We start from the raw sequence: 14791 nt of genomic DNA, 5'->3' as shown, positions 1-14791 counted from the left end.
CTTTTATTCAATTTGGCCCCTCTTAGTTTTAGTGTTTACTAATTTAATTATTAAAATTTATTCTAACCAATAAACACTTGTATTTCTTACTTGTATACTGTTCAATGATTTTATCTTAACCATGGGATTGGATAATTGTGTATTATATATTTTTTATGTTTTGGTTAGGATGTTTTCTCTTTTATACTTTACTTAATTTTCTTGCTTGGTGTTGAATAATTTGTTGACTCAGCTGACATAACATTGTAACAAAATTCTTGTTTCAAATATTATTTCTTCTGATAAAAATTTTTAGTAAAATTAAATTTTCAAGAATGTTTCCCTCTCTTCGACTTAACATTCAACGATGCAGTCATCTGGTGATTAAACCAGGAAATCCAGGAACTGTTCAAATTCCTCCTTCTACGTTTTACAGGTATTCTTCAACTACATTAGCTTCTTTAGTTTTTGGTTAGGTGTACTAGTATTTACTCCAAGTTGAAATATAGGCATAAAAAATGCAAAATAAAGCTAAAAAAAAGTAGGTTTTACGATTTCAGGTAGTGTATCTACTACAATCCTACAATTGGTAATATAACAATTTTATAACGTAAATAAAAATTTTATTTGAAAGCAAAAATATTTCACTGATATGTAAATTGTTAAGCTAGAATACGTTCCATATCTATAAATAAAAAGATAAAACAAAAGTTTAGGGAAACTTGAGAATCAGATCCAGTTTACTATCATTACATTAGCCTATGTGTAATTTTCCATTGAACCTGCTGAAAGAGAGACTGACCACCTGGTTTTTAAAGGAAAGATGAGATTTTGAAGAAGAGATTTTAGCATCTTTAAAGATTTTTTAATGACTTAGGTTTTTAACACCAATACATTGTCCCTACTAGCAGCGTCAAAATTTAAAATTAGTTGTTAATATTGTTTGTGCGTTAGTGAATGAGAAGGATGGAAGCATATGACAAGTTCTGTCTAGATAATCTATACAGAGAAGGATTGCTGTATGATAATAACAAGTTAATAATTTAGGTTATTAAAGTAAGCAGTATTGATATCACTGTGATATCACGTGTAATAAGATGGGAATAGGAGAAACAAAAGAATAGGTAGTATAAAAACAAGTAAGGTGAATTAAAATGTTTTAATCCATTTTCTATAAAATTAAAATGTTAATCTATAAGTATAAAAGAGGATGTTTGTATATATATTTGTTTGTTTGTTTGTTTGGCAGTGATAAACTCAGACACCGCTGAACCGATTGCCACGAATCTTGGTACATACGTGTAGAATGTCATGGAATAGGTTTATACACCATCAATTTCGTGATCCATCAATCGGCTCCGCCCCAGTGGCTCTGGAGTTTCCCATGTTAACCTTATGAGAAATGGAATTATTGAATCTTAACAGCTGTTTCAATTAAACAAGTTGGTTCTGTTCTATGATGTTCAATAGCATTAAAGCTACAAGGATTACCAACAGGGTGCAGCACTATTATTTCTTTTACATTTATGACAACAGCTAATTTGCAACCAAAAGGTGAGTGAGCGCAGCGAACGAACTTCAACCTGGAGGCGAGTTAGCGTAGCGAACGAGCTATCCTGAAGGCAAGTGAGCGCAGCGAACGAGCTCCAACCTAAAGGTGAGTGTGCGTAGCGAACGAACTTCAACCAGGACGTGATTGAGCCATGCAAACGAGATCATCTTGAAAATTAAGAAGTTAAACGGGGCAAAGCCCGCGGGATTATAAATAGTCAAAGGCAAGACATCGTCTGCCGGGTTCAGCTAGTAATGTATAAACAACTTTATACTCTAAATGTTTTGATTGTTCACTCCTATCATTTATGTTAACACCTCACACCAATTATTTTCCTTTTTTTGTTGCTCCAGCTCAAAAGCAAGCAAAGGAAAGGATGATAAAAAGGGAAAGATGTGCAGCCCAGCAAAGCAGGATAAGAAAAGTGACTCCAAGGTCGAGAAAGGCAAGATGTGTGGACCAAGCAAGAACATGAAGGAGAAAGGTAAGGTGATGTGTGGAGGGAAGACGGAGGAAGGATCAGGTGAAGATAAAGGAATATCTGAGTATCCCAGGATCGGCATCAACGGGTTCGGCAGGATAGGGAGAATGGTGATGAGGATAGCTGCAGAGCACGGTTGTCCTTTGGAGGTAAAGTGTGTGATAGGTTGGCGATATTATAATTTGTAGATCTTTAGCTATACAGTAAACCATTCTCTTTTGATTATCACAACAGACACAGAGGTAAATCAGAGAATGGTTGAAGCCTTATCCGCTAAGCAAATTAATTGTATGTTTCACCGTAGACTTTTGGTTTCTGAAGTAGATATCTCATCTACATAGACTAGTCGTATCTAATTATTTAGTTTAAAAGAACGTCTTATTGAATGATCATTCAGAGTCACGCGCTATAGTCTTAAATGTCTCTTTACTTTATTTCTCTTTACCTGCTGTGAGGTACCTTTAGTTTACATAAACCTTTATGTTTGTTTAAGTTAAAAAGACTGTGTATACTATAGTGTGAAATCAGTTATTGACAGCAGTGCACTCTGTTGGTGGCTCAACTCAACAAATAATATTTTTATTATAAAACTGCATACAGCTTCAACATTGTTATTAGCAGTGCTAGATTTGTAAAATATTAGGGGGTGGGACTGTAACCTATTTAATCCGATTAGTACATATTTGTGTACCTATTTATGCCAATATTTTTACCCCAAAATGTATTGAATTTGAATGTGTGTAATAACAGCCTTGTGATTACACACCATTTGAAGAACAAACTCCAGCTTCAAATTGAACTATAATACAGTAGTGCATGCTAATAATGCCATAATTCCCATGAAACAGTCTTATCTGTGCTCCTACAGAATGAAACAGAAAGTTTTACTTAATGCTTCCACTTAAGTATAGTCAGTTATTAGTACTACTTTTCTAACTTTTCCCTTAATCTCCAACAAGTAACCTTTGTGACAATGATGATCACTAATTGTTATAATACTCACCGACTATGCTGAAGCGGACTTTTAAAAATTTCACCATTTTCACGTCTAAGATGCTACTTTCAGTATTTTATCTACAGATTTGAAACTGTTGATGGTAACTAACTCAAAAATATTTTCTACAAATCTCTTTTATTATTCCCCAGATCGTAGCGGTTAACGACCCCCAGATGAAGCCAGAGTACATGGCTTACTTGCTTAAGTATGATTCCACTCATGGCCGCTTTGTCTCTGATGTGGAAGTGGAGGGGAAGCAACTGGTTATGGAAGGTAAGTTTATGTTACCTGTTCAATGCTCACCAAATATTCCATAGAATGTCTTTGATCAATAAGGCATATTTTGTTTAATACCTCTGTACATTAAAAGTAAATCCCACATAAGCATTCTGTTACTGAACTGCCATAGCAATTCTTTTGTTGGCAAGGGTTTATTCTGAGGTTCATGTATAAGTATGTCAGCTGTTGTGTAAGACCTTTAGCCAGTGGCCTTGCCAGCTTACTGAGTGGAAATGAGCCTTTTGGGCTAAAATAATCAAAAATCTATTTTGAGCTAACTGCTCACTACTGAAATGTCACAACCAAACGTAATTAATTGATTTAAATTAAAAAGCAGTTTTGAACTAATCAAAATTTTAATTTCTAGGCAGGAAGGTCTGTACTTATCAAGAAGCCAACCCAAAAAATATTCCTTGGAAAGATCTAGGTGTGGATTATGTGATTGAAGCAAGTGGGAAAAACACAACGACGGAGAAATGTCAGGTAAACAATGCAAACGTTTTGGATAAATCTTCTATATAATATTATATATTATACTATATCTATATATATCTATATAAATAAAATTACAGTTTTGTCTGTACATTGCTTAGAATCATGCAGTTTTTGGTTATTTTTACGTTTCATAGACTAAGAAAGCCGAAACGAGTCTTATCTCAATTTCTGTCTGTATATCTGTCTGTCCATTCTGTGACTCTGTCTGTAACGCCAAATTGTCATTTTACGCGGCCTACTCCTAGGAAACTAGAGTACCGATCAAGGTTCTAATCGTTTTTCTGTATTTACTGGATTGGTGAGAGTGTCTTGGGCTATAAAAACATGGCCTGGCTTCTTTGAAAACAAAAAAACGAACCATCAAAAACCCAATTTTGTTTGATTTTTGTCAAATTTTCTCCCAATGTTTCCTATTACATTTGATGAAATAACGATCAGCTGTTTGGATTAGTTCTCACTTCTAGCTGTCACTGATATGTTTACATTCACGTTTTGGCTTTGAAACTGTCAGATATTGTATTTGCGAAGGTTTATATGTATTCCTATACAGTAGTAGTTTTGGTAGCATATCTGGAAAAATGCACACTAAATATGCAAACCAACTCCTGTTCTGAATATAAGGTTTCAACTTACTGCAAGATTCCCGTACGTAGAACGGGCAAACAGCTAGTATATATATATATAAGGCAAAGCCCTCACTGACTCACTGACTGACTCACTCACTTACTCATCACTAATTCTCCCACTTCCCATTTACCTAGGAGGCTGAAATTCGGTACACCGATTCTTTGGGCATTAAATAGGAAAACCAAGTAGTTTTTATTCTGATCGGGCCATCGGGCTCCGGCCCAGTGGCTGTAAGTTTCCCATGTTAACCTTATGATTTTTCATATTTAAAAGGAGTTAATGAATCTTAACAGCTGTTTCAATTAAACAAGTTGGTTCTGTTCTATGATGTTCAATAGCATTAAAGTTACAAGGATTACCAACAGGGTGCAGCACTATTATTTTTTTTTTTATTTATGACAACAGCTAATTTGCAACCAAAAGGTGAGTGAGCGTAGCGAACGAACTTCAACCTGGGGGCGAGTTAGCGTAGCGAACGAGCTAACCTGAAGGCAAGTGAGTGCAGCGAACGACCTCCAACCTAAAGGTAGCGTACGAACTTCAACCAGGACGTGATTGAGCCATGCGAACGAGCTCACTTATGAAGTTAAACGGGGCAAAGCCCGCGGGTACAGCTAGTATTATATAAAAAGCAAAGCCCTCACTGACTGACTCACTCACTCACTCACTCATCACTAATTCTCCCACTTCACATTTACCTAGGAGGCTGAAATTTGGTACACTGATTCTTTCGGCATTAAATAGGAAAACTAAGTAGTTTTTATTCTGATCGGACTCTCGGGCTTCGCCCCATTGGCTCTGGAGTTTCCCATGTTAACCTTATGATTTTTCATATTTAAAAGGAATTAATGAATCTTAACAGCTGTTTCAATAAAACAAGTTGGTTTTGTTCTATGATGTTCAATAGAATTCAAGTTACAAGGATTACCAACAGGGTGCAGCACTATAATTTGTTTTAAATGTATGACAACAGCTAATTTGCAACCAAAAGGTGAGTGAGCGTAGCGAACGAACTTCAACCTGGAGGCTAGTTAGCGTAGCGAACGAGCTAACCTGAAGGCAAGTGAGCGCAGCGAACGAGCTCCAACCTAAAGGTGAGTGAGCGTAGCGAACAAACTTCAACCAGGACGTGATTGAGCCATGCGAATACTCATGAAGTTAAACGGGGCAAAGCCCGTGGGTACAGCTAGTTTAATAATAAGTCAAACTAACCAAGTAACATAACCCTTAGTAACTTAGCATACCATAAAGTACCATAAGTAGCCTTTTGATGTCAGAGATCAAGACTTTATAGTAATATCTGAAAGTTTGTTAGGAAAATATCAAAAAGGTTATAAACTTAAATAATGTCCACTATATGTCATCTTTCTTTTTCTCAACCTATAAATACACAAAACATTTCATAAATATACGTATACCTTTAATCAAGCTTGTATATTTAAATCAGAGATAAATTATGGCCCTTCTTTGATCACAATTGTACATTTGTCATAACACTGGAACAATTAACTCTGCTGGTTCTAGTCATTTAAGATAGGCAACCATGGTTTGGTCAGCTTGAAATCCACACTACCACACTAGAAAAAGTTTGTTTAAATCAAGATAGTTGGTGAAGTGAGGACATGAAGAATTTGTACATCCTGCATTTTTAAACAAGTGTGCTAGCGGAAACCTCACTGACACGATCAGTCACTTTATTCTAACTGTCATGTAACGCTTATCTGGTCGACAACGTTCTTGTCACCTGGTAAAGCCGTTTACACTTAAAATTTGTCCAAAAAGCTCAGCAAGCCAAGGTCCGGTTTTATTTGTTGGTTAAGGCTCAGACCCGTGACGTTTAGGACGATGTCCAACAGTTTACGTTTTCGGTCTCATCACAGCCCACATAACCAACAATAAGATTAGCAAGGTGGTAAACTAACTTTCAACCGGATCGTGGAATAGGTTGGGATTTTAAAGTCCGGTTAATCCTGATTAATAGGTCGGAGAAATGACGTTATTTTCCCAACGGTCGTTGGATCGGAAGTAGGGTTATCCCGAGTGCAGTCGGCAGGGATATAGGTTGCTTCCCAACGGTCGTTGGATGGATAAATCGATTGGGTCGTTAAAGGTAGGATCGGTCCCAACGGTCGTTGGATCGGAAGTAAGGTTATCCCGAGTGTCGTCGGTAGGGATAAAAGGTTACTTCCCAACGGTCGTTGGATGGAAAAATCGAGTGGGTCGTTAAAGGTAGGATCGGTCCCAACGGTCGTTGGATCGGAATTAAGGTTATCCCGAGGGTAGTCGGCAGGGATAAAGGTTACTTCCCAACGGTCGTTGGATGGATAAATCGATTGGGTCGTTAAAGGTAGGATCGGTCCCAACGGTCGTTGGATCGGAAGTAAGGTTATCCCGAGTGTCGTCGGTAGGGATAAAAGGTTACTTCCCAACGGTCGTTGGATGGATAAATCGAGTGGGTCGTTAAAGGTAGGATCGGTCCCAACGGTCGTTGGATCGGAAGTAAGGTTATCCCAAGGGTAGTCGGCAGGGATAAAGGTTACTTCCCAACGGTCGTTGGATGGATAAATCGATTGGGTCGTTAAAGGTAGGATCGGTCCCAACGGTCGTTGGATCGGAAGTAAGGTTATCCCGAGTGTAGTCGGTAGGGATAAAGGTTACTTCCCAACGGTCGTTGGATGGATAAATCAAGTGGGTCGTTAACTGTAGGATCGTTCCCAACGGTCGTTGGATCGGAAGTAAGGTTATCCCGAGTGTAGTTGGTAGGGATAAAAGGTTACTTCCCAACGGTCGTTGGATGGATAAATCAAGTGGGTCGTTAACTGTAGGATCGTTCCCAACGGTCGTTGGATCGGAAGTAAGTTATCCGGATTGTAGTCGGTAGGGATAAAGGGTACTTCCCAACGGTCGTTGGATGGATAAGTCGAGTGGGTCGTTAAAGGTAAGATCGTTCCCAACTGTCGTTGGATCGGAAGTAAGTTATCCCGATTGTAATCGGTAGGGATAAAGGGTACTTCCCAACGGTCGTTGGATGGATAAGTTGAGAGAGTCTTTAAAGGTAGGATCGTTCCCAACGGTCGTTGGATTGGAAGTAAGTTATCCCGATTGAAATCGGTAGGGATAAAGAGTACTTCCCAACGGTCGTTGGAGGGATAAGTCGAGTGGGTCGTTAAAGGTAAGATCGTTCCCAACGGTCGTTGGATCGGAAGTAAGTTATCCCGATTGTAATCGGTAGGGATAAAGGGTACTTCCCAACGGTCGTTGGAGGGATAAGTCGAGTGGGTCGTTAAAGGTAAGATCGTTCCCAACGGTCGTTGGATCGGAAGTAAGTTATCCCGATTGTAATCGGTAGGGATAAAGGGTACTTCCCAACGGTCGTTGGAGGGATAAGTCGAGTGGGTCGTTAAAGGTAAGATCGTTCCCAACGGTCGTTGGATCGGAAGTAAGTTATCCCGATTGTAATCGGTAGGGATAAAGGGTACTTCCCAACGGTCGTTGGAGGGATAAGTCGAGTGGGTCGTTAAAGGTAAGATCGTTCCCAACGGTAGTTGGATCGGAAGTAAGTTATCCCGATTGTAATCGGTAGGGATAAAGGGTACTTCCCAACGGTCGTTGGAGGGATAAGTCGAGTGGGTCGTTAAAGGTAAGATCGTTCCCAACGGTCGTTGGATCGGAAGTAAGGATTATCCCGAGTGTCATCGGCAAGGATAAAATTACTTCCCAACGGTCGTTGGATGGATAAACGGTAATAGTGGGTTTGAAATGGTAAGGTATGGGGTAATCACGAGTCGCGTGTCTGTTCCCCTGCTTACAAAACCAGATTACAGCTTGAAATAATCGAAGTATTAATTTTCTTTAGCCTAAAACAAGTTTGGATGATTCGATGCCAATTAGCCGCCTTTGCTCACTATTTAGGTTTACTATGGAATCCAGACGGACGTCTGCGGGAGAAAATCGGTAATAATATCGGACGGTCGTCTGCAGGATGGAGATTTGTGTAAGGGTAGGGTAAACAATTAGGAGAATGTGTACATACACTTGGCCCAAATCAAATCTATACAACAATGCACACCAAATCAAGCAGGAAACTAATGCAAAGCAATTGATATAGTTGGAGGATAGGCTATTAGTAATGCAAGCTATTATATTAGGCTACTACGTTATGAAATTATTTCAAGCTCCAGGCAATTGTTTAGGTGGTATTTTACTGGAATGAATGATAACTGAGTCTAAATAAAAATAAATGAAAGGAGATAATCTGATGTAGGATACTATGGTTCAAAGACTGATTACCAGATAGGAATGTAGATAACTGTGGTAGTAAGCGTTCTACGGTAGGGTTTAATTGACAGTGAAATTCAAATTATATGATTGAATAGGAAAACTATTGTGATTTTATAATTTGTATAGGAATAGTAAGAATAATTTGCAAATTTAGTATGGATTTATAATACAGTAGGAAAACAAGCTACTGGTGGTTTTGGTGGCTACTAAATGGCTAAAAGCCGAAAATGGTAGATAGAGCGTACCTTAGTCGCAATTGATGTTTGATGCACCCTACTAGTACTATCCGTTATAATACTTATACTGGTATTTACTCACTCTACTAACTCGTACTACAACTTCTAACAACTCGTCAGCTCGTGTGTCGGTGTCGGAGGGTCGGAGATAGACTGACGGTCGTGGTTAAGCTGGGTTTTCCTAGGCGCGTAGTCGGCCAGCGGAGAGAGGAACGCGGAGAGCGGACTCAGCTTGTCTTAGGTAATTTAATGTTACTGTTTTCCTAGCAGCGGAGCGGAATGCCATGTTAATTTCAATTCCGCTCTCCGTTGTCCGCTCTCCGCTGGCCGACTCCGCGTCTAGGAAAACCCAGCTTTACTCTCGTTCGGCGCTCGCCACTCGAGCCTCGGGCGCATGCGCGAGTGCCTCATGCGCATGCGCGGGTTCTCCCGCTACCGCGATTGCCAACTCGTTGACTCTTCTGCGCATGCCCGACTCTGGGGCCAGCTGTAACTTGTTAATATTTTCCAAATACTGTAGATTGAAATTGAATATTTTTTTCCAAGTAATTATTTTATATCATTTTTCTATTATTTTTCGCTGACTGTTTTTCTCTCTTCATAAAGCTGGGTTTTCCTAGACGCGGAGTCGGCCAGCGGAGAGCGGACAACGGAGAGCGGAATTGAAATTAACATGGCATTCCGCTCCGCTGCTAGGAAAACAGTAACATTAAATTACCTAAGACAAGCTGAGTCCGCTCTCCGCGTTCCTCTCTCCGCTGGCCGACTACGCGCCTAGGAAAACCCAGCTTAACAAATAAAACATTATTCCTTGTAATGTGATAAAATTCAACTCCTTAATTTTAGCACGTTACAGTCATCTCAAAGAATGGCTTTGATTTTAAATAATCCCCTCTGTAACCTCCTAGCTAGTCCCTCGCTAGACGCTAACACTCTCTATTGACAGGGTCATCTGGACGCTGGCGCCAGACACGTTGTGGTGGCCGCCCCATGTAAAGACAACTGTCCCACGTTCGTGGTCGGTGTCAACCTGGACGAGTACGAGACCAACATGAGCATTGTTTCTGCCGCTTCCTGCGCGACCAATGCTCTTGCACCGCTCACCAAAGTGCTACATGACAAGTTCGGGGTTGTAGAGGGCTTCATGACAACAGTGCATGCTATCACTGCTTCACAGAGAATACTGGATCAGGCGTCCCAGAAGGTTTGTTTTGATATTTTTTATTTTGTGATTCACTAGCTAGACTTTTATTGTAAGTTGTACTTATGAGGTGTAAGCATTGCATATTTTTAAACATTTCTTTTAAAATAACCTTAGCTATACTGGCTTTTTCATAAGTGTATGAGTTAAAGAGTGTAAATGTTTTACCTACCTACCCTGTGTTTCTAAAAGTTATTAACTGAGTCTAATTTTAAGTATTTCATCTGAGGTAGCATAACCTCTCAAAAGGTAGCTAACTTAACACATAGTCTTATAAATCCTACTTCTAGATCAGACTGAAGTAGGTAGTGATAAACAAGTCAAAACTTTCCTTTATGTGTGAGACGAAGTTTTTAGAAGTTGAACTGTGTGGTTCATAAATAGACTATATTAATACTCTTAGATAGTTCAAAACAGAACCCTCTGCTCTTCTTGAACATTGTGCATTCAATAAATCATCCTGGCTAAACAAACAGATCTCAGTGATAAAGCTACACATATTATCCAATCCGTTCTACGGAACCAATGAGGGTTCTAAGACCTTGTCAAGGGAGGGAGGGGTGGCTCCTGGGAGGTTTGTGGATCCACACCCCAAGAAAAGACGGGGGTACAAGGAAAATTTTGTATTTCGAAAGCTACTTGATAACTTTCTAAAGCCATTTTTATCATCTAGAACTGTGTCCAAAAACTTCCATTACCTTTTAAGGAAGGGATGTGTCTTTAAATTCATTTATGTATGAGCTTTAACCCCTGTAGCCCCCCTCCTTGGAACTACCATTGGACAGACCATGCATCCTGTATTATTCAGCTTAAAGCGTGCTGCAGTCTTAGTGGAGAGATTAACTGATTAGTTGAGGTATAAGTAGCACAGTTTATCACTCCTTTCTTTTCAGAATTGGCGGGAGAGCCGTGGTGGTTTGCAGAACATGATCCCAACATACACCGGGGCTGCGGCAGCGCTAGGCAAGGTTCTACCTCAGCTACAAGGAAAGATGACGGCGCTGTCTATCAGAGTACCCATCCCTACTGTGTCTATGATAGACCTGACTGTCAGGTGAATGCAAAACACTTCCATACTTGCGTTTGTTGGTTAGAAAAAATTAATGTCCAAGATTTTCAATCAATTTCATTTATAAGAATTTATTTTAACAATTGACATTGCTCATAGTATTGACTTTTTGGTAGTGAAGTAGACATCCCATCCATATGGGAAATCTGTTGCCAATTTTCTATTCAAATAAATCACAGTTGAATGAGCCAGTCACATGATTGTGCTGCTGTTGAAATTTGGAGTTTCCATAGTTTTTAGTACTATACATTTTTATGAGAAATAAAACTAGCTATACCTTAAAGAAAGTTGTCATTTCGATTTAGGTTAATAAAAACGTTCAAGGAAATCAATAATTGACATCAGCCCACTTTGTTGGTGGCTTGATTTAACCATGTCCTCTATTACTAAACCAACTGCAGCTTTAACTTGGGAATAGGAGTTCCATCCTATCAATAGTCAAAATTTATACTCTGGGGTTTTACACATTCACATTCTCTGGAAAAAAACAAGCATATTAAAAAATAATTGCTATCCACTTTGGCAATTAATACAAACCATTCTCATTCTTTTCATCTGTTATTTGTTCGGTGTTCAAAGATCCTCCATTTCATGCAAACACTATAGTCAACTCAAATAGAACTGGCGGTAATTAGTACCAGCTTGCCTATTTAAAAACATTACCTTGACCCGCCAGTTCTATTTTCTTTTGACTATAGACAGAGATGAACTCCAGACAATTTTTTAGAACTGCACTTTGAACTCTAATTACCTGCAGGACAAAGCAGGCAACATGTCTGGATGAAATCACTAAGGCGATGGTGGAAGCGAGTGACGACAGCATGTTGGGAATAATGGACGTCACCTCTGATGAGATAGTGTCCTCCGACCTCATAGGGTCACACTATTCAGTCATCTACGACCCCAAGGCCAGCATGGAACTTAATAAGAACTTCTTCAAATTGATAGCTTGGTATGCACTTCTATGTTGTTTGATTTATCTTTTAGTCTTATACAAATACAGGTAATATTTAAAAATCACAGATTTGAGGAACACGAACAATCTTCATATTCAATGAGATTCTGGGCTGTATTTTACCAACGGTGGACACAGCGGTTGCCAAGAACCTCAGCCTGGGAGGGGGTCCCACTTTGGGCTTAAAGGAAATTCTTTTTTCTATTGAAAAATAAATTTCACGGGTATGGGCTTTCACCAATTTTCCTAACCGAGGGAGACTTAGATAATGTCAGCGTTAATGTGGAAGACATTAATCATTTCATCATGACCACCGGACGACAGGAGACGTAGGTGGCACCACGCCCGCATAGAATACCTTGAGGACAACATTATTAATTTTCAATATAGTTTTATGTTTGCGATTTATCCACGCTTAACGAGGTTGTAGGATGATAATTAATATTTTAATAAATCAATACTTTCCAAAGGTACCCAATTTTGACCCAAGCTCCGAAGATCGAAAATTTTTACCCCGCCTGAAGTAAAAAGGTCTGGTCCGCAGACCCCAATATTATCAAAAAATAAATTGGATTTATTTATTAGCTAGGTACTCTCTTGGGATCTGTTTTCTGATTGGATCATAGAAAATAAACGGTTAAGCTCATATGGCTTTGAAGTAATAATTTTAAAACCCCTAAGCCCCACAAACAGAAGAATCAGAATAGAGGGGACACTCTAGAGTGAGCCGCTGGGGGACCCTCGTAGATTGTAAATACAGCCTTAAACACTTTTACCTTGTTCACTAAAATGCTACTGGCTAAAGAAACAGCTGGTTGTCGTAGTATTTATTCCCTTAGAAGATTTCTCATCCTTATGGATCAGCTGATGTAAACTATTTGTTTCTTGTTATTTTAGTCCTTGAAAACCTCGTTTAACCAAATAAAACGATCTATCATAAACGATAACTTGTTCCCTAGTTATATAACTACACAGTAAAGAAAAATCATTAAACTAACCCTAAAATAATATAAATAAAATGTTGTCGACACTAGCGATCAGTGTCACCAACATGAACTAGACTGGGACTGTAATCCAACTACTTTTGAGGTCACAAATTGTGGATATTTATAGGCATGATCTGTGGATGTGATACTTGCTAGTGTGGATTAACCCCCTCACAAGTGAGTACTACAACTATCCGCAGTACTATTTTGATAATTAGACCAATTTGTAAATTACAAGGAAAAAAAATTGGTTCGGATTCCACAATAAACAGTAGGTCCCTTGGTTGCCATTGGCTGTATGGGCTATTAATTAACAGTCCTGTCTAAGGAACAGGTCAGCCTTAGTCAGTAACAAGGCTCATCCTACACTCATCCGCCACTCATCCTACAATAAATCTCCATACTTGTATAGGCAACAAGGCCATGATGCAACAAGGCTACATACAAAGAATATACAAAAATATACAAAAAATACAAATACAGAATATACAGAAATACAAATACAGAAATACATATAAGAAATACAGATACAGAAATACAAATAGTATATAGTATGTGCAATATGTTTGATATTTCAAAAATATTAGGAAATTACATTGGCGATCCAATTTTTAACATTGATTTTAATTTTTGATTAAGAACGATTTTACAGGTTCGATAACGAGTACGGCTACACCTGTAGAGTTATTGACCTTATCAAGTTCATGCATGCAGAAGCAAAGGAAGCTGAGAATTCTTGAAGAAGAGTCTACAAAACACAATCCTACTCTGTATGATTTTGTCCACGAATTCTATTTATGAATTAATGAATAAAAATATATTCATTACTACTGTGTTGAAAGTTAATTTAGATTACCTATATAAGTGAAATTGAGACCATTCATCAATAAACATAATCGTAAAAGTACATACAATGTTTCAAATAATGTGTTTATTGAAAACTCTCAAACGACCCAAACATAATAAAAAATAATAAAACAAAATAATTGTATTCTAGGCTATATTTTATAACAATGCACGGTAACAATTATTATTAGTTGGTTTGTAAGTGTGTATAATTATTATAAATAACTTCAAGCTAGAGATGGAAAACAGCTTATCATGATCAGTATGTGATTTGTGAAGTATAATGTCATAGAAGCATTTCACGAATATAATATTTCTCTCAGGAGTACTTATACTTATTGGCTAATTTTATGTTCCTCCGTTCCTTGATTGGTGGGTAAACTTTGTACACTTTCACTCTCAGCAAGATTAATACAGGGAGTGTAAAAGGGATGATTTATCAGTTTACCTAACCTAACAGTTTAATTGTTTTGTTGCTATATTATCAGTAAATTATACAAATAGCAACTGGTTTAATTACTCTGATGGTTGGTGTAATAATTCAATCAGTTCTTTTAACGAATTTCTCACATAGAGAAAAAGCTATTGTAGTAGGTAGGTTGGTCTCATGTTAAGACCTGGACCCGGGACCAATTTTATTTTTCCTTTTGATGTACCCAGAGCCCAAATAAAACACACCATCAGTTCAATTTCACATACACAGGATGCCCATAAAAAACGTTTCAGCCGGACTTTGGGAATGAATCCTAATAAGGAAGAAAAAATTGTATATGAAGTTATGTCCGAAAATGCATATTTTCCCAGGTA

The 14791-nt window shown here is 38.3% G+C and overlaps 1 protein-coding gene across 1 annotated transcript; it reads left to right on the top strand.

Annotated features, from left to right (window-relative positions):
- Window positions 1–241: 241 nt before the first annotated feature.
- On the top strand, window positions 242–13956 carry LOC128989903 (glyceraldehyde-3-phosphate dehydrogenase-like). The gene is made up of 8 exons (XM_054412028.1): window positions 242–415; window positions 1885–2161; window positions 3159–3282; window positions 3656–3771; window positions 9874–10131; window positions 11022–11182; window positions 11955–12149; window positions 13791–13956. The coding sequence occupies exons 1-8, from the start codon at window positions 315–317 to the stop codon at window positions 13876–13878; spliced, it is 1320 nt and encodes a 439-aa protein (XP_054268003.1). The 5' UTR covers window positions 242–314; the 3' UTR covers window positions 13879–13956.
- The last annotated feature ends 835 nt before the right edge of the window (window positions 13957–14791 follow it).

Source organism: Macrosteles quadrilineatus, unplaced genomic scaffold (genome assembly GCF_028750875.1).
Source record: "Macrosteles quadrilineatus isolate MER2022 unplaced genomic scaffold, UCM_ALF_1.0 Scaffold_3__2_contigs__length_128488019, whole genome shotgun sequence".
Taxonomy (NCBI): Eukaryota; Metazoa; Arthropoda; class Insecta; order Hemiptera; family Cicadellidae; genus Macrosteles; species Macrosteles quadrilineatus.
The sequence above is the reverse complement of the archived record's forward strand: the minus strand, read 5'-3'. Positions and strand labels throughout refer to the sequence as shown.